The 21,669-nt window shown below is 42.2% G+C and overlaps 1 protein-coding gene across 3 annotated transcripts in view; it reads left to right on the top strand.

Moving 5' to 3' along the window:
• LHFPL2 (LHFPL tetraspan subfamily member 2) overlaps positions 1-21,177 on the top strand; it is a 114,272-nt gene extending 93,095 nt beyond the window's left edge. For all 3 annotated transcript variants that reach the window (XM_088443881.1, XM_088443880.1, XM_088443882.1), the window contains one exon: positions 18,657-21,177. In XM_088443881.1, the coding sequence (XP_088300007.1) occupies positions 18,657-18,913 (257 nt within the window). In that variant the 3' untranslated portion in view covers positions 18,914-21,177. The remainder of the gene's footprint in view (positions 1-18,656) is intronic.
• Positions 21,178-21,669: the final 492 nt, after the last annotated feature.

The raw sequence follows: 21,669 nt of genomic DNA, 5'->3' as shown, positions 1-21,669 counted from the left end.
ATACCTATATCACTTTTCTCTTCATCTAATACTTTGAAATTCCAGATTCAGATGACCTATTGTATTGTGGCTTTATTGAAGGAGGTTAAACAGTTTATCATTGTCCCTTACTGAACTATTACAAGTAATTCCATTGTTTGAGAATCTAAGGGGGAAATTCATCAGACCTTGTAAAGACCAAGTGGGGGTGTTGCCATAGCAGCCAATCTTATTATAGCTATGTACCAGATAAATGGTAGCTACAATCTGATTGTTTGCTAAGAGCAATACCTCCACTTTGTCCTCCTCTAGAAGGTTTGAGACATCACCCCTTAGACCAGGGGTTCCCAACCACGGTCCTCAAGGCACACTAACAGTCCTGGTTTTAAGGATAGCCATACTTGAGCACAGGTGACTTAATTAGAATCCCAGTTAATTTGATTTAACCATCTGTGCTGCAGCATGGATATCACTAAAACTAGGACTGTTAGTGTGCCTTGAGGACTGAGGTTGGGAATGACTGCCTTAGACTGTAATGGAATACAAGTGCAATAATTGTGTGGTTGCAGCTCCCAACATGCTCTACTGGCTGACGTAATAAGTTTGTGATTGTAGTTCAAGAACAACGTTGCCCCCCCCTCCCCCATATATAACGTATTGTAAGCAGAATTTTGAATTGCCGCAGAGCTTGGTAGTAAGGTATTGGTTGTTGCGCAGTGGAAAACTCGGACAGTATAGCACCACAAACTTCTTGGTTTGCGGTCATTGGCCTATCGCACTTCTAGGGTCCATTTACAGTAGTTGTTCCTTTGTGCTGGACAGTCATATCTCTCCTTTGGCCACAGATTGTCAATCAGAATAAATATAAAGACTGCTCCCATGAATGGTCAGCTATGGTCATTCATATTATACTACCCATTGCACTTTCATTACACACACACGTGATAAAATCTTCTTCTCCTATTTTCCATTCATTTGTGTGTTTCTTTCATTAAGCTCCACTTTGTATGCTAGTCTGGAAGTTTGTATGTTCTCCCCGTGTTTGTGTGGGCTTCCAGTACACAGAGTATTATGCCCTTATCACAAAGCTTGTAACTTTCCATTATGCTAAAGTCCTAATTAGGAACGCGGTGAAGTCCTTACCGGCTGGCCTTTGTACCTGGGATGTATCACTGTCTGCATTGTACTTATTACCTGCCATACCTCAAAGGTCACCTTGTTTATTGTATAGCAACCGTTGCTGCATTACGGGAAAGTGTCAATAATTGCAGCTGGTAATCTCATCTGCGCTGTCAGTTTTCCTCCTCCGGAGTAATTCTCATTGACTGACTCACAGCTGGTTTACTCCATACAGCTCATTTTCCTACAGCTGGAAAACCACTGTTATTGGCAGCTATTGCTGCAGGCTTGTGTATAGATCCTTTCACACAGCAGTTACTGCAGTATAACATCTATTTAGGCTAGGGGTGGGCAATAAGTGCCCCCCCCCAGCTGTTGTAGAACTACATATGCCAGCATGCCTTGCCACAGTTTTGCTATTTGGCCATGCTGAAACTGTTACAAGACATGCTGGGATTTGTAGTTCCACAACAGCTGGAGGGCCGCTTATTGCCCACCCCTGATCTAGGCACTGCGAAATGAACCCTGCTAATGATGTATTGTGTAATTCACCCTTTACCCTTATTCTGCTCCTAATGGGGGTCTTTATTCTCTCAATGTCCGTTAGCTGCATTTTTGCCCATTAGAAATATGAAATCAGTGATCAGTTCTTAAACAGAAGTCATGTAGTGATATATATTTTAAAGATTATTTTTTTTTATTATTTTTTTTAAGATTAATTTTAGTTTTTTTTTTTTTTTTTTTATTAATTTACTATTTTGTAACCCCATTCATTGCTAAGTACTGTATCAGTGGGATGTTATTCTCTTGTGATCCTTTGTGATCAGCAGAAAAGATCAACCTGCACTGCAGAGACACTATTAGAGCTTGTGGATGGGGAGGGTACTTAACATGCGTGTTATTGACATTCCTGCCACTTACACACTTGAGCGCACCAAAGAATGGAGTCTCCTCTTTTATACAATTTGACCCCTTTGTAGTTCTTGTATGGTGATTACCGGACATTAGTAGTATATACTACAGAAGCATTATTATCATGATCATTTATTTATATGGCGCCACAAGTGTTCCGCAGCGCCTTACAAAGTACATAAGCAAATAAGTAAAGCATAAAGAAATCTAGGGTGGAGGGTTCTCATGATTAGATTTACCCCATTTTGGCATCAATAAACACCGGTGTCTCCTCAATAAATACGGTAGGTGCCTTTTTAAAAAAAAAATAAAATAAAATAATGGTACACGCTGCAATATTATTTTTGCTCATTTTATGCATTTTATTCAAGCACATACAAACGATACACAATCATTTCTGTGGGATGTAGTCTGGAAGCCGACGGTCTAAATTCCGACCGCCGGCTTCCAGAAGACCGACGCCCGGCATACCGAACGAAGGTAAGCCGAGCACGGACAGTCGCCCGGTTAGGTTTAGGGCTCCCGTGGGGACTTGGGCTTAGGCACCCCCGGGGAGAGGTTAAGGTTAGGCATCCCCACGGGGGACTTAGGTTTAGGCAGCAGGGAAGGGAGGATTAGGGTTAGGCACTTGGGGGGGAGGCTAGAGTTAGGCACCCCTAAGGGAGGGTTAGGGGGTAGAATTAGGTTAGTGATACTTACCTTGGGGACGATCAGGATCTTCACCTTTGCCGGGCTACCGCTGTTGGGATTTGAACCGCCGGCCATGCGAATCTGGCAAACTGAAGGTCTGAAAAAAAAAAAGTTATAGTTTTTGGGGATTCTGCATAAATAATTACTGATATTGGTGTTGGAATGTGACCAGAAAAAGCGCCAAAATAGGCTCCTCTGGGCCAAAGAGTTTTTTTTCTGTTCTTTAATACCTCTCTGTTTGCTAATTTCCAAATAGAATCCCATCCATTGTCTCAGCCAGGGCAGCATGACATGGGGAATTGGAGGCAGCAGGAAGCCATGAACTAAGATGTATATCAGAAGGTGCAGGGTCCCCCAGCAGCACAGTGGATTGTTGTCTGATCGTCCTGCATGTGCTGGATCGAACATCCAGCACATGCAGCAACCAGTGCCGGATTAAGGCCCACATGGGCCTGGAGCTGAAAATGTTCAAAGGCGAAAACTGAGAAGGTTTGGTGCTGTGTGAGTGTGTTCAGAGTCACCTTGGTGTGTACAACCCCTACACTTTGAACACTATGGCCCCCATTTACTAACTAGTTTTATCACCAAAACGAGTGATAAATGTCACTGTGTGTGATAAATGGTGCTCCAGCCAATCCGCTCCCAACTGTCATTTTTCTAACAGTTGACAGTTGGGAGCTGATTGGCTGGAGCACCATTTATCACACACACTGACATTTATCACTCGTTTTGGTGATAAAACTCGTTCGTAAATAAGGCCCTATGTCTCCCTAACTACATAGAAATAGCAAAATTGCATCATTTTTTGGGGGGGGGGCGGGGGAGAACTAGAAAAACTATTTAAATACTTCAAATGTATGGCCAGTTAGGCAGCTGGTAATCATGCTGTTATGTTGATGGGCCTATTTTTATGTGGAGGCCTGGAGCTGTGTAGCTCCATCCACCTCATTGTTAATCTGGCCCTGGCAGCAACCCCCCAATTACTGTAACGACCCACGATCAACGATCGCGGGTCCCTATAGTAAACAGGCTCGATATCGACCATGTTGACATGCATGCATGGGCGATGGTCAATATCTATATCGACCATTCGTGCCCACAGGACGATATTAACGATATCGTTCATATCGGTGTGTTTAATTGTACTGTGTGTACGCAACATTAATGAGGACATGGCAGCATGTGATGGAAGATGGGGGGGACAGACATTGTTTGAGAGGGGGAGGAGGCAACAGGAAGCCAGATACATAAATGTAGTTGGTGGAAGGATCAGGGACCTCCCAACAGCACAGAATAGTGATGGGGCTGGGGTCAGTCAGGATGCAGGAAGAATGCAGAACCAACTTGCAGGGGTATTTTATTTTGTTTTACTTCTAAGCATAACCAAAGGTTTGTATTAAATGGGCTTTATTACTGCTGCTGCTGACTAGGCTTTGGTGTGTAGGGGATGAGATGAGCACTGGTACACTAGGCTGTAAGGTCTGCAGACACGAACATGTGCAATTAGGCTGTAGAAAGAGCGCACAAAGGGAATCAGTTGTGGACAAGCTGCTGCTGGACATATTTGAGGGATAACTACTTAGTTCTATTTAAGTTTTGTTAGTCTTCCATTGCATGTCTATGGAAATTCATATCGGGAGCAGCGTACTACACAGCTCTCACCACATGTCCTGGGCTAATGAGATTAAGTCTGCCAGTGAGCTGGCTTTGACATTATCTAGCAGTGAAGAGACATTTACCAGGCAGCCCCTTTGTCTCCCAACCAATTTTCTCCTCCTAGGATCCTAATTTGAAAAGCTTCACATGAATTTTATACAGTTCATACAGGACATAGGATAGCTTTAGCCTGTAAGCTCTCACGAGCAGGGCCCTCTTCCCTCGTATTTTTTCTTCCCTCACTGCCTACAACGGCAACAAACCTTTGGGTTCTGCCGCGCTGCTGCGTATTTGGGTACGGTGACTGCTGCAGCAATGTCTATAAACCTTGTCCGTGTCCTACAATGTTCTTCACTGTAAGTCGCTTTTTCCTTGTTTTGTTCGTACTGTTCCTGTTTATGTACTTTGTAGAGCACTGCAGAACCCTTGTGGCGCCATATAAATAAAGGATAATAACTTTCTGCTTTTCAATGCTGATTTGTAGGATATTTTTCTTTTATATGTAGGGCTATATATTTCTGTAAGAGCATAATTTATAGAGGCCTCCATATTTCCATTTACCAGTGGGAGTGAGGTAGTATCACATACAGCAGTCACATCCTTTATGCAGTACCTGCATTGGCGTTCCTCTGCTTGGCTTCCACAGTGTAGTTCAGGTCTGGTCTGCAGACATAGGGCCGGATTCAGAGGTGGACGGTAATGCAGCCATGACTGCGCTTCTTTCCGCAGAGCGACTGTTCCTTTATACTAATGCCAGATGCAATGGAATTTGTACAGAGACGCCCATAGTCTGCCGCTCTAAACAACCACTTTGCATAGAAAGAGTCGCACCAGCGTCTGGCTAGCCCACCCCCGTTACCACTAGGAATGCCCATTGAATTTGCCCCTCTCCGCGTCCAAATTTGTTCTGCGTTCTCCGGCGGTAACCATTAGGACACATGCGCAAACTGAAAACATCGGCCACTTGCGTCACATGTCACAACAGTGTCCACCTCCTAAATCGGAGCCAAAATGAGCCAATGAGAATGTTGTGCAATCCGCAGACACGTCTGCAACTTGGGCGTAATCAGGTTTATATAGAATAATTGTACCCATAACGTGATCTATAAGGATGATGCTAGTTACTGAGGAGTTCTGTGACTTGCAGCCATATCTAATGTCTGATATATATATATCTCCAAGATTCCTTACATCGCTCCTTTTAGAATATGTAAGTTACAGAAAAATCTATTCTTTACACGGATCCCCCCATACTGATAAAGGGGATGATACAATAAAGCACAAGGTGACTCCGCCAGATGTTACTGAGACTAAGGTACTAGCAATAAGAAGCAATGTTTTCTGTACCATAATAGATGTATGAGCAGATGCACATCATATGGAACTTTGTGCATAATTGGATCTCTGCAATTGATATGAGCTACTGACAGATTAGCGGAGTCCCCACTGCTGCCGCACGCTCCCTTCCTTTGTGTTCTGCTGCTGTCACTTATGTCCCTGTCTCTTCCCCAGGATGCTATGAACTGAGGGCCTGATTCAGTAAGGATAGTGTTTACGCACGCAGCCACACTGCGAACATATGCTAATGATTGCAATCGCAATGCCATACGCATACTAACATAAGGACGCCCACTTTACCTTACACACATCTGTAATACTTAGCAAGACTGCAAAACCATCGGTAACCGCGAGTACAATCGGAGCCTCACGCACACTTGCACAAGGTCTGACCTTAGGAATTGGTAACCTCATCGTACGCAGTGCAAGCCCAAGCTGTGTATGGCATCGCAGTGGCTAATTTATGCACCCCCTGTAACCGCGTTCATACGCACCGGCACGCCTGCGTTTCAGGTCAAGTTGATTCCATTTTTTTTTTTGTCATTTTTTTTTATGTTTATTTTTGGATCTTTCTTAGTGTATCTGGAGAGGAGCCATTTCTATAGGATACTTGCTGCTTAGTACATACATTAGATATCGATGTGTAAGATCTATTGCTGAATACTGCATAGGTGAAAAGTCAACAGTCTATTGACATTTGTCTTTTTTTTTTTTTTTTTATTCTGTTGGCCAAATAGTCAAAGATCTGCTGTTTAACACACAAGCAACACAATAATCACTTGGCATCTTAGCCATCAACATGGAAAGAATAGCTTAAATTGCATTTTATACTTAATACAAAATGCTGAATATGAGAGATTCAGGGCAGACTCGAGTCGTCACCATAACGATCTGGTTAGATCTGCAGTGATCATCCACACGCGTGCAATGGTTGATCATGTTATACCCTGAACTGACATGGAGCAATATATCCCCAAAATCACGTTCTTCTGTGTACATTATTAGACTCCATGTCTCCTGTGTTTCTGATGATTAACAGCCTTTTGCAATCAGTGTCCTGATTTTTATCCCCCTTTAAATCCAAATATATTGTATTAAACTCAAAAGAAAGCAAACAAATTAAAATCCGTTGTGTAGAATTCTATAATCTTTTATAACTAAAAGTCCAGGAGGTGGCAACTACAGGTCATGTTTGCATGATTGAAACCTTTAACTTCCGTCAATGTCTAATATAGTGTTATGGCTTTTCCTCTGATTGAGAAAACCCTTTACATTCTGTCTCACATAGTGCGGGATATACTAAGCACCGCATCAGCGATGGTACATCCCACGTCTTATCAGGTACACACTGTGATTGATTTCTGCAATATTACTTAGAAATGCGATTCAAATCGCAAAGGACAGCTCTCCCGATAAGAGATGTCCTTTGCGATACCCCCTGATAGAGGGAATTCCGGGTTTAACACCCAGAAGTCCCTCTAGCGTCCTTTTGCACATGCGCAGAAGGACGCCAGAGCCGTGGGGGGAGAGGGGAGGGATCCGATTGTATCCCTCTCAGGAGGTGTCCCGAAAAGAAGCCCATAGGCTTCTATTGGGTAACGCCACCTGAAGATGGCATTACCCACCGGGATGAAGCACCAGAATGCATCGCATTCTGGTGCTTTAGTACATATTGAAAATGCGGTAACAACCCCGGAAACTGCATTTTCAGGGGTTTAACTGCATTTTTCACTTTAGTACATACCACCCATATTGTATGCCTATTAGCGAGTATTACCTAGTTATGTCTTAATGCTTTGAAACGTCACTGAGCAAGTTTGTGTAACATAAGTCGGCAGAACAGACTAATTTTCCAGTCAATGAAAGGTCTACACACTATGTACGCTGGCAGTGATTTATGTAAAAGACTCATCTGTAGCAATGATTCATTCTCTGTAGTAGTCACATGTGAGCATCTAGATTTCTATGGCTGGTAGAGGCAGATTAAAAGGGGGTCTGGATGGAACTTCCTCATTAGAAGCCCTTATGGTTACTATGAGGCTGGTTGTGTATAACTTGAGACAGTCTCATGGTACTCTAGCTCCTGTGAATAAGATTATGCCTGATATTGGGTCACTTTCTGCTGCTGGGAAGAGTTCATTATCCCAGTTTTTAATAAGTTGGTAAAAGATCTGACTTCTGGGCAATCAATAAAGAGTGAACTTGTCATTTGCAGGATCTAACTTGTGCACTGACACATTTCCACCAGGACTCCGCAGATGTGACGTGCAGTAGTTACAGAATAGACTGAACAACTGTGAAAGAGCCAAGATTCCTCCCAGCCTGTGTTGATGTGGTTAAGAGAGAATCCAGGTTGCCAGCAACATGTAATAGTTATTTTCTGTATAGTTGGTCAGAATCCTACATGAAGTAATTGAGCTTTTTGGTAAATAAAAATAGATAAAATTATGTCAACATTGTGTAACTGAGCATGCCACGAGGTGCATGATTCATAGAATTAGCACGGAAATAATAGATTTATTTCCCATTAGCTGAAGTACCCGACGTTGCCGGGGTTTAAATCTTGAGGTTAAGTTAGGCATCCCAGACCAATCGCCAACCCCTCTGTGAAGTTTTCATCTAATTCCATCCAGTGGAAGGCTCAGAACTGGCTCCCTGGGTCAAAGTTCTGCCCAGTGTACACAAGCGGGAGGTCCAACCGGGATGCAGGTGTGTCCGAATGCATAACCAGACAGAGAAGCAAACAGACCAATGAATTTTATATATATAATAATCCTATCATCTACAATGCCATACTGATTCTTTGGCCAAGGTGACAAAGCATTAGATATATCCAGGTAGCGTACTTTGCTCTCAAAGGGGTCTATTTACTAAGCAGTGTTAGGAGACAAAGTGAAAAGTGATAAGGTGCCAGCCAATCAGCTCCTAACTGTCATTTTTCAAACACAGCCTTTGAGATGACAGGTGGGAGCTGATTGGCTGGTACCTTATCACTGTTCACTTTATCTCCTAACAAAGCTTAGTAACTCTTTACACGTCTTAAGACCGGTACCAACTAGACAATAAATACATACATAAAAACGCTCCTTTTATTTTTATGTCAACCACAATGATTGTTATAACTTCAACAGGATTTTTTTCTTGAAAAAGTACATAATTGTACGAAATGTGTTGGGAATGGATCAGACTGCCCCCCGTTCTAGTGTCTCCCTGAAAATGGGGCGTGGCCTAATTACCATAGGCCATACTCCTAAGTGACATTATTTGTTGGCGTGTCCGCATGGCACGCCTCCAAATAACGTCAGGCTGGGGATAAGCCCAGCACTCCGTCACTAGCTGTGCTTCCCCCAGCCCTCTCCCGGCACTGAATGGATGCCGCGCGCATGCACGCAGCATCCATTCAGGTACTCCGGGGTCCGGCACCGCCATGTGACCACCCGTGGGCCACTTCGGCCCACGGGTGGAACAGCGGGACAGTACTGTCCCGCTGACATCGGGATGTTGGAGAGGGGTGCGCCCTCTATAGGGTGGCGCCCCTATTCGACCGCACTTGTCGAACACCCCAAGAGCCGGCCCTGACACAATGTATATGATAGAATACTGTTAAATGCTATACTTCTTTTAGAGCCTACTATGCAGACTCCAAATTATCTGACTTTACCTTGTAGACCCCCCCAAGTCCCTAGTGGCATTACAGTGCAGGCCCCCCCAAGTCCCTAGCGGCATTTCAGTGCGGGCCCCCAAGTATCTAGTGGTTACAGTGCAGCTGTCCCCCCATGTTCCTATTGGTATTACAGTACAGCCCCCTCCCCCCATGTTCCTAGTGGTATTACAGTGCAGGCCTTCTCATCCCCAAGTCTTTTTTGAATCCTAGAGACCTAGACTATCAACATTGTGTTCACGGTACCCATAGGACAAATTTTTATTGAGGAATTCATCAACAATTAGAAATACATTGTGCTTATATGTCATCCTTAGGTCCAGTTATGTGGTGGTGGTGGTGGCCATATGTTTGTCCACATATTTTATGATTGGGAGCCACTATCACTGGTTTTGCTGTAATATTGAACTTAAGTAAATTGATTTGGTACTGAACCACCAACCCTGCCAGTGCCCTAAGCACCCTTGGGTACCATGGCACACAGTTTGGGAGCCAATAATGTACACTACAGATTACATTGTAAAATAAAATAGATGGCTTGAGTGTAATGGCCCCCATACAACCAGCGACTGTACACAGCAGATCTTATTGACTGAAATACATTGCTTTCGGCCCATCTGCACCTGGAATGACTGATGATAATAGGACAGTAGGTTTTAATTAAAGTTTCAACTTTCCCTTTGCTTCTGGGTAAATATATTTACAACTGAAATAATTAGATTTAGAATTTTTTTTTAAAGTTTTTGGTATAATTTATATGTAAATGCAAATTATAATCAGTGAGGGGATAACACCACAATAGGTGAGGTTCAGGTGCTGAAATGACCGTATACACAAGCCAGTGGCCACTGTGCTTTCATCTGATCTACCTAGATATTATTCCGATTAGATCAATTTGGAATTAAATCTTATTTTGCTTGTTATGGTTCTTGGCTGCAGGAGCCAGTATAGAATAATGTGGCTGCAGATATGGATCGGTCAGTGTAATTTGTAATGCAGATATTCTGGAAGCAAAACTTTCTACACTTTCCCTGTGTGTACTCTGATTCTACCTCACCGGGCGAGTTTATTAATGCCACATGAGTAATGCAATTTATCTGTTTATCTAGGGGTATTTTATGGTGTTGGCTGAGGTAAACCATGGCCTCCCTCTACTGCAATCAGTTTTCCCAAGCTATAAAAGGTTCTGTTTAATCTTTCTGTCCGTGTTTCTGTACATCCATGTGAAGGGGAAACACTTGTCTATTTCAATGTAGTATGTACGAGGGGCTTACCACCCAAAACAATGTTATTTATGTAGAGTGTTTGTGATGGATATTTTGAATGTTCCTTTCGAGGTCCATCGGATTAGAGACTGAAATACTCCATAATTCTCCATTATGCAGAATTATTCATCGTTGATTATATTTTGTAGTAAGTGCCAATCTTAATCTATAAAACTGGTATATAATGTTTCATATAACCAAAGCAAAAACTACCTTTCCTAATATATTTGTTTTAAATTAATTATTATTTTTTTTTGGCAAGTCATTTATTTGTTCCCTGACAATGGGCTTCAGCCGAGCAGCCATACTAATCAGCAGCATCTTCTACAGATCAGTGACTTTTGTGGATTAAGCTGGGTACACACTGACAGATATATTAGTCGATCAGTTGATCGGCCAATATATCTGCTGGCTGTCGGCCAGTGTGTACCAGCGATATGTCTGTGTGCGACGTCGTTCAGACATATCGCATTGGCTGTGTAGCACAGCCAATGGACAGATCTATCTGCAGACATATCTGTCCATCGGCAAGTGTGTACAGGTGGTCTGCAGACCGCTCGTACAGATGCAGCCGCGAGGAGGGAGTCAGGCACGCCAGTTTAGAGTGGTCTTTTTTCCATCTAGCGCAGTGTTGGTGGAAGGGGCACTGAGGATGATGACCAGTAGCAAACCAAGGATCTACATAGGGGCGGCTGCATACCTGTATAGGTATTTTTCTGCGCACTCTTCTTGGGAGCAACATACGTCCGATGTTCGGCTAGCAGTGTCCTATAGCGCTCCTATTACAGACTTACAGGAAGGGGTGTCACAACTTTAGGCGACATTCATTTACCGCCTTAACCCATTCTACTATTATTAAATACGTTGCTTTGTAACACCAGTAAACCTGAGGAATGGGTTATTTAACTTCATATCAGTTTCATGTCACCCCTGCAGAACAAGTTGGGTATCTGCTCCCACTCCTCTCGACAAATACAGATCTACTATTGGGTATTATATAGACTTTTCATTGGAATATTAGGCACACGCTTTAATGCAACACGTTAAGATTATACAGATCCACTACACAGTTGATAACTTTGAAAATTATTTTCATGGACATAGACCTGATGATCTTGTACATTGTACAGCAAAGTGTGTGCTATGCAGCCTTCACGCACTACTGTCCGTATCGCGTCATGTTCAATTGATTCGATTATGACCAGTTGGCTTTTAAATACTCCTGTTCAATAGATACAGTATTGTATGGTTAGAACTGCAACTAAAACTCAGAACATGAGGAATTTTATGGTCGGCACTTAAAAATGATGCCTGGGGGTGACCGTGTTATATTTGTATTGGTGCTCTGGAATAGTGAGATATAATAATGGATAAGTCTTCCCAGATCACCAAATCAGGTAGTAAGACAAGGAGTTATAGCATGCTTCCTGTCCAGGCCGGGGAGCTTGCACTCAGTGGCGGGAGAAAGGTATCTGGAGCCTTCCAGTTGATCAGTGTTTTCCTAAAGGTCACATCTTAAAAGAACATTTTCATTACTGGAAGACATCCTGGTGACATCTGGTGTTGTGGAGAGAATTACATGTTCTCTGTGACTAATAAACCTCTAATACTGTAACTAATGCTGATTTCCACTCTAGCTTTCCGTTCCACATCTCCAGTGGAGGTCAAGTTAAATATTATTCCTTAGTGGTGGGGTAAACTTTTCTCCGGTAGTCTCCATTGTACTTACACTTTCAGTAGATCAGGAGAGTTTTTTTATTTTAAGTTGAAATAAATAAAAAAAAAAAATATAGGGAAATATTCACTTCATTTTGCACATTTTTGCTTTTGGATTTGAGCCTTAATTGTTTGTTTTTATCCTACACCACCCAGCAGATTGACCGCATTTTTGTTTCCATTTGGTTAATAAACATATGCAAGCCCAAGGATAATAACTACAGGGAGGGGAATATATATAGTAGAACAGGTTTTTCTGAGAACTCTCATAGAACATCATTCTATTTTACCTACTGTTAATCCTCCAAGCAATGTAATAGCGCACATACAATTTATAGGAGTGGTGCATTATTCCTTAGCAGGGGCGCATATACAGTTTTTGTGCTTTGGGGCCACAGGAGTGCTATAAATAAGGCAGGAGGCAGACAGAAGACACTCCCTGGGTGCTCCAATAATGTTTAAAAATGCAGTCATGGTAGCCTGGCAGCATCTTCTGCCCGTCTCTCCGCTGCCTACCACGTACTGTACATGCAGCATTATCCATGGTGGTTGGCTATTTGATACTGATTAATGGATGGCTCCACACAGTAATTGGAGGTTGGCTGGAGCTCTCCACCAATCAGATTGCATGAAGCTATAAGGAGATACTGAGAGGGACCAAAGAGTCATTTGATTGGTTCGGCCCATTGATCTCAGGTCTGATTTTCAACAGGTCGTTCAAGTGACTGTATTTCTAAAGAACATGTGGTATTTGAGGCATGATTTTTTAAATAAAGGGGGTTGCAAATATTGGGTATGTTTTAACGAGAGATGGGGGAAGCCCATTTGGGATATGATTTATAATGAGGGATTAGGTGGGCCAGGTGGGTGTTGGCCGATTCTAGTATCTAATTATTGCATGTGTCATACATTTTGTTTTTAAGATGTAAATAAATGCATGTCTCTATACCAAGTCAGTAAAGTTCCAAACTCTGTAATATTACTAACTACATTTTTTTTATTGTGTCGCAGTTTGAAGGTAGAATAGCTGGGGTCACTTGCTTGTGTTTACCCCCTAGAATGAAAGTTTCCTGTCAGCCCCTATTCCTTAGTGTAAAAGTTTTCTTAGTGAACTCTGAAGTGATGACATTAGAACACTATTTATATAGATAGGCATATTTTTATTGTAAAGAAACCTGTGTACGGCCCATGGTGGTCCAGAGGACCTGTAATGGGTCATGCTTTCAGGGCACAACACAATTAATTGAGTAAGCAGAGTTGAGCTAATTGGAGACACTGAAAATCTGTCTAGCTTGTAGCTCTGAGTTCAGACCACCCTGGTACAAATACCCCCTACTAGACTGATTGCTTATGCAGCTTTCCATTCAGGACATTTGTTATTGCTAGGCTCAAATAGACCTTTTTTTTGTTAGGCAGCCTGTTGTCATGTATATGTGTGTGTTTCGGTTGAGTTATAAATGTGTGTATATGTTTGTGTGTGTGTGTATGAATATATATAGAACTAATAAGTGGAGCAGTAGACAGCTGAAACACACAACAGCGTTATACTGCCAACGTTCAGAGCCTTAGCTCTTTTATCAAGACATAAAAAGGATAAGAACTTCACATACCTTTTTATAGCTTAAACACCCTGCGTGTGCATCTCTATCAGCCGGACCCTGTGGAGACCCGATGACATCTGACTGATTGAAACGCACACGCAGCTCTTGATAAAGAGCTTAAGCCTCTGTAGTGTTGGCAGTATAACGCTGTTGTGAGCGTGATTTATTTCAGTTGCTAAGCCGGGAGTGGCGTCCATCACTCCACTTCTTATGCTGTTATCAGGTTATCAGGGAAAAGTGCTGTTGAATGACTATGCACAGGAGTGCCGGGCATTTGTTTCTCTTATATATAAAATTCATTGGTCTGTTTGTCCGGTTATGCATTCAGACACCCCTGCACCGACTGGAATGAACCAACGCGAGGTAGTCCAGTTGGATCCTGGCCAGGTTTTAGGGGTTTTAGGGGCTTTAGGGCCCTGGTCGGACCTCCTGTTGCTGTATGCTGGGCAGAACTTTGACCTGGGGAGCCTGTTCTGAGCCTTCCACTGGATGGATTTGGGCAAAAACTTCAGAGTAGTAACATTGGATTATAAATTAGGAATAGGGAACTTGGGAAGTACCTCTGCACAAGGTTTAATTTGAAAATAATTATAAATATGAAAGCCCCAACTTGTTGATAACTCACTAATGTATGATTATCCCATGGGGGTGCTGCCACAGACAGTAATAAGCAATACACAAAAAAAGGAAAGAAAAAGCACTGTCTCTTTGTTGGCGCACAAGGAGAAAAGTAGATTAAAATATAACTTTTAATTTTAAATATCTAAAATAATCCAGCCTTACTAGTGAAATATTCCGTAGAGATAAAATCATGAAACCAACACATAAATGTATATAATTCTGATATTTATTAATCAATATTAAACAATAACGTAATAAGTAATGTGTTTGTCTCTATGTCCTTGTTCTATTATTAATTGAATTATAGGAATTTCTTTTATTGATAATTCATTCTCAAATGGATTGTGCCTATAGCAAACCCACAGTTGTGGATAAGTGGCAATGTTGTCGGATATCTCAAATTAACGATGCCTTCATGTGACTTATATGTTAACATATAAGTCACATGAAGGCATCGTTAATTTGAGATATCCGACAACATTGCCACTTATCCACAACTGTGGGTTTGCTATAGGCACAATCCATTTGAGAATGAATTATCAATAAAAGAAATTCCTATAATTCAATTAATAATAGAACAAGGACATAGAGACAAACACATTACTTATTACGTTATTGTTTAATATTGATTAATAAATATCAGAATTATATACATTTATGTGTTGGTTTCATGATTTTATCTCTACGGAATATTTCACTAGTAAGGCTGGATTATTTTAGATATTTAAAATTAAAAGTTATATTTTAATCTACTTTTCTCCTTGTGCGCCAACAAAGAGACAGTGCTTTTTCTTTCCTTTTTTTGTGTAGTAACATTGGATCCCAGAAGTCATACTAGGGTGTTGAGGTCCAGGTCGGACCTCCCATTGATGTACGCAGGGCAGGACTTTTATCCGATGAGCCTGTTCTGGGCCGCCTTAAAATCTTGGCAGGTTCCAACTGGACTATCTCGCGTTTGTTTCATCCCAATCGGTGCCGGGCTGTCTGAATACATAACCGAAACAAATAGACCAACCAATGAATGTTATATATAAGATAGATAGATATATATATATATATATATATATATCTATCTATCTATCTATCTATCTAATATGCACCCTGAGGAAAATGTTATAAATAAACATTGAAACGTTGGTTATCAGATGCCCATCGTTTACTGGATCAGTATTGAGTGCCCCCGCATGGTGGTATTGTGTGGCTCATTAAAATAACTAAAAACTACAACAGTCAACAGAATTTTGTTTATTCACTGTGGAGTTATAGTCGCAACCCTAATTATAGTGGGACTTTGCCCTATTAATTTGTTTTATTCATGGTGCCTTTTCCAGAAAATGTTATAATTCTATATTTTTATTAAGTTACTAATGTATATTGTTTTGTTGCATATTAAATGTGAAGAAGCCTAGTAGTTGCTTGACTCGAAGCTGAACTATATGCTTGTTACTATGTATATTGTGTAACCGCGCAGGGAAGCACTTTTCACTGGATTGTCTTGTATCCCTTGGACTTGCAGCACACGTCTTTCCACTTGCAGCAGATACTTAAAAGTACAATAACGGATTTAACTCTTTTAGCGCCAGAGCACAGTGAGCCCAGTGTAAAGAGCATCTGAGTCTTTTGCCACAGCTGCTGTGTGTAAATACACTAATGCCACAGGAGGCGTCTTGTTTGAATAGAAGCCTCCTGCCGGCTTCTGTGATCCGAAGACGCAGCATCAGATCATCTGCATGACCATCAGACATCTGAGTAACCCTCCGGTTACTTGGGATGGCCGGCGTTTACCCTCTGCCGGGGCCAGGAAATCTGTGTTGGAAGACGCACTATCCTCTGCACGCCTACAAAACGAGGACGACGCGCCACGGTCACACACTTGTTGTTAACGTTCAAAATGTCAACATAGCAATTTTTTCACTGCTTAAGCTTGAAACCTATCCATAAATCTAGCACTAAAGTGTAGTAACCCCAGAGGGTAACAATTATTACCACCTTATTGTCTGCTAGGCAATCAGTAAGTAAACCCACCTCAAATAACTCACCCAACTGCTGGTGAAATTGAGTATATAAAGTTCAGTAACATGTAAAACCATGGGGTCTATGTACTAAGCAGTGATAAGAGACAGAGTGAAAAGTGATGTCTGTGATAAGGTGCCAGCCAATCAGCTCCCAACTGTCATTTTTCAAACACAGCCTGTGAGATGGCAGTTGGAAGCTGATTTGCTGGCACCTTATCACTTAACACTTTTCACTCTGTCTCTTATCACTGCTTAGTACATAGACCCCATAGTTTCATACTCCCTGATATATCTTTAAAGACACGGAGAAGTTACAATAGACCTGTTTGGTTGTGGTATATGTGTGAACAGGGTATAGTGCAGGAACGCAGCGCTGTCCATTCAGTCTATAATAAAATATACCATTTAATGTGCTCCTTGCATATGTTGCACATTTCTGTGCTTAGGGAGACCTAGGGAAGTGCACCAAGGACTCTCCTATATTATACCCACAGACGGAATGGTATTGAAATACCGGCGGCTGTTTATCCTGACTGGGGCAGGTAAGTACCCTAACCCTCCCCTGCCCCCCCCCCCCCTCCCTCCTAACCCTCCCTTAGTGGTACCTAACCCTAACATCCCCTCCTAGTGCCTGACTGTAACCTCCCCCTGGGGGTGCCGGTCTCATAACTACATCGGAATGGGATTGAAATACCGATCACGGGCAATGGGCTGTGTGCTGGCTCTCAGGACTTGCTCAGGCTGTTTGCCTCCTACTTCAGTCTTCCTCTCAGTAGCACTCCTCTATATTCTCACTCTGTAACTTACAGCTGGAAAGCAGATTTCATTTGTTTCATGTACTTAATTCAGAGACTCCAAAGAGGGCTTTCTGCCTTTTAATCCATTGTGTTCAGACTTTGTAATTAGATCATGTCAGCCTATTGCGTACCCATTTGTGAGGTAATAGTATTATAATGGATATAGCACTAAACCAGTTTCTGCACTCTAATACTAGATTATAGAGCACGTTTGGGATCCTATCACTGACTTCTATATAAATACCTATTTCTCTATACACTGCAGCTCACAGATCATTGTTATAGTTCATCATCACACAACTTACTAGGAAAGACTAAAGGATCTCTATGTACTATAGCCTGGAGGCATGGATATGGCAGGAAATGTATATCCCCAGGAGGGATGCGTCATACAGAGGTTTGAGGAGCAATTTCTTTACTGAAAGAGTAGTAGATATATGAAAAATGCTCTCAGTAGAGGAAATACAGTCGGGGGACTTAAACATGCTGGGGATACCTGGGAGACTATATATAAAATCTAATTTGTTTTATTTTTTTTGTAAAGGCTCAAGTGTGTCTGATGGTTTTTTTTAGGGATCGAAACAGGCCATGTGGTTTCTGTCTGCTGTCAGATTTTGTTTTCATGTTATTTAAACTCTTTTCAAAATATATACCACTGGGATCAATAACCCGGATGCCTGCAGAGACATGGATCTCAGGCTACATGGCGGAGATTGTTGCTTTTACACTATAGCAGGGCTATTGTAACAGCAAAGTACGTACTTTACATGGGAGGGGGAAGCCAAGGATTTGTCAGAGTGACCGTTGAGTGTGTGGTCTCTATCCCACCCCCTGGCTGAGAGTGTCGGTTAAAGATGAAATAGCGCGCTGCCATCTGCGGCATTACAGAGACGTGCTCCAGTCAAAAGGGGTCGCCTTGCTAATGTTTTATTCCCTTTAAAAAAAAAAAAATCTCTAAACAAACTAACATAATAATAGTTCTGAGTCATCAATAGACTGAATGTAGAGTGAATATTAGTTATTAAAAATATTTTGTTTAATTTTTGTGCAGAAAGAATGACTGAACTTTTTATGTATCACAAATGAATGAACAAATGTGTTCTACCTATCAATCACTGTATTGTGCAGCTGGTTCTATTGCAATTTCAGGCTTGAGAACACACTGGCAGAACCGCTGTTTCGAACGATGACATGTTACAAAGTATGGAAAATGTTTAGAATAACCTTGCAATGTCCATCATAGTAACATCCTCTCAATTTCTTTCCACTCTTTTTTGTTTTTTTAGGTCTTTTTCTTATACTCGGCTTAATTCTGTACCCTGCTGGCTGGGGGTCCCAGAAAGTCCTCACCTACTGTGGACATTATGCATCGGCATACAAGCTTGGAGAGTGTTCTTTGGGTTGGGCTTTCTATACAGCCATCGGAGGCACCGTCCTCACCTTCATCTGTGCCATCTTCTCCGCGCAAGCTGAGATCGCCACCTCTAGTGACAAAGTGCAGGAGGAAATAGAAGAGGGGAAGAGCCTCATATGTTTGCTTTAACCGGCAAGGATGGATTGTCCCTAAAAACCTTTTAGACTTCAAAAAATGGGATTGACCTGTTTACACAGCCCAAAGCTTGCACGGATATTAATTCTGCCATATCGCCTCCCCGGCGTCTTATTCCTTTTGTGGAAGGATTGTTAGTGAAGCAGAAATGTGGGACCTAAAGACGTGATTGTAGTGCACAGCACAAGGAAATGAAGTGCAAACCTATAGACCTGTGTCTAATATTTGCCCACGTTTCTGGTCCTACAAAGTCACTTTAAAACTTATTTTTTTTTGTGTGTGTGAGATTAATTTTTCCCCCTTGCATATCATTAAGCCAACAATGTGCTCTTGATTTGTTTGTTTCACAGATTTTTTATTTTTTGAAGCCACTGCTCGCAGAATAATCTGTGTCACTTCTCTATACAGAGGTCTGCTAACTGGAATTTCCTTGCCGGTGTTCTGACGTGGTTCTTTATGTGGTGCATATGAATGTGTAGATACATATTGAAATAATGTTATTAGGTATGGAGGGAAACCACTGCATTAACAATAAGAAGTATTTGTATGCAAGCGTTTGAAGGTACCTTTCTTAGCCTTTGTTAGACTTGTAGACTCCTCAATTAGTGATGAATATGCACTGACCACTGTATTGGTAACGACATAATTGGGAGCCATGCATTTTCTTGTCAGATTAATGATGGGTCACTAAGTAAAAGGAAGGTCTGCACGGAGTGAGCTTGTATTTTAATGTGCACCTACTTCCCACTCATGGGTAGTCGGACATTTTGTAACTTAAACCAAGTATGCCGCTTACCGATTTGCTAGGAACTGGTGCTATGACAGAAGCAAGAGGGCTAAAATGATTTTATAGGCTTCATTTTTGTAAATATTGGTTCAAACCTACAATATGCCGCTGTCGGCGGTCTGTAGGGGTGAACACAATGAAGGTTTAGGTAAATTGGAGAAATATAGGCTACATTCCATGCTTTATTCTGTCTAGTGCAAGCCACACTTGCCAATAAAAGTAAATCTGATTGGTTACTGGTTGCCTGTATACTGTTAGTGCCATGTTAGAAGACTGGGCACTCGTGATATGTGGTTTGATTGTGCTGTGGTAGTGTAGGGAACATTTAAGCCAAGTGTATATAGACTTGAACCTAGTAAAACGTACACGCACATAAGCTATTAAAACCATGCAGCATTGGACAGTTATCACTGTATAACATTCTGACTTTCATTTGCTGAGGTTTGTCAAATTACGGAATTCTGAAAACCGACTACATATTTGGTGCTTAATATTTCCCATTAGTTGTGCTCTCCACATTCAGAATTCTGTGAATACCTAGTACAGTTGAAAGCTGACATCTACAAAGCTGTAAAGATTGTCTCTGTATCTCTGTATTGTACCCTGCCAATATGACATTGCTCTCTGTAATGGTCAGCTGTATGAGCTCCCCACAGCATATACTGGCCTAGAATGCAGACCTTGCATAATGTACTTGCATACCTCCCAACATTTGGACATCATAAGGAGGGACAGTCCGAAAAGGGGGCATGGCTTATAGAAAAGAGGTAGAGCCTATTGAAAACTGGGCGGAGCCTTGCCCTTCCCCCGTTTTCGTCACTTTGGGGGCGTGCCCAGCACTCTCCGAAATGCTGGGCAGCCCCCAGGCAGTCCTGCACACCCCAACTTCCCCCCCACCGCGGGACACTGTGGCCCACGGATGGGACAGCGGGACAGTCCCAGAAAAACGGGACAGTTGAGGGATATGTACTTGTATGTGTTATTATTGCAGTGTTTTTGTCCGATATTAGTTTCACAGTACTGCTTGGCGTAACTAGATCAGGATATTCCTACACTAAACATTCATTATCTGACTATCTGCACAAAAATAAATATTGTACAATTTAGTATGTGCCAATAATTACTCAGCAGTGCCAAGTTTTTAGTATGGTTGCTTGATGCTGCTGATGCTACAGATCACGTCATTGATCAGTGTCCGACAACTAGTACAAATCCATTGTTTGAGGACTATCTTTGTGTACTGAATGCTCCTCCCCTATTTGCAAAGCATTACACTAGATCTTTACAGAATACGGCTAAAACTTTAATCTTTCTCAAAGGGTTGAAACATCTTCCCCTTCAAGTGCAGAGGTTGTCCATAGCAACCAACCAGCTTCTCACTGTCATTTTATAGACCTATGGCACTCAGGATGTGTAGTTCCACAGCATCTGAACATCATACATACCAACATTCATGGAGGGGACTGCCAGGTCGGTGTAGCAGGGAGGGTGGGGGTGGCTTAAGTGGGCGGAGTGGGGCGCGCCGCCCCGCTTTATAATGCCGATATTACCGGCGTTGTAAAGCAGGGGGCAGGGCTACGATGTGATTTCGCGTGACTAGATGGGCAGCTTCTCCACATTCTCTCTCAAAAGTTTGCTACATCTCTCAATGGGCCAGATGTATGAAGCTCTGCAAAGTGATAAACTGGAGAATGATAAACGACCAACCGCTCAGCTCCCAACTGTCATGTTACAGGCTGTGTTTGAAAAATGACAGTTGGGAGCTGATTGGCTGGTGGTTTATCACTCAGGGCCGGCCCTAGCCCAAATTTTTTGGTAAGCAAGTATATTTTTTGGCGCCCCCCCTATGCAGTGCCCCTTTTACATTGCCACCGGTAGTGGTCCCCCCTGTGCAGTGCCCCCAGTAGTAGACCCCCTGTGCAGTGCCCCCAGTAGTGGTACTCCCTATGCAGTGCCCCCGGTA

This window comes from Taudactylus pleione, unplaced genomic scaffold (assembly GCF_031769625.1).
Source record: "Taudactylus pleione unplaced genomic scaffold, aTauple2 ptg000336l, whole genome shotgun sequence".
NCBI classification, from domain to species: domain Eukaryota; kingdom Metazoa; phylum Chordata; class Amphibia; order Anura; family Myobatrachidae; genus Taudactylus; species Taudactylus pleione.
This window is presented reverse-complemented; position numbering and strand designations above follow the sequence as displayed.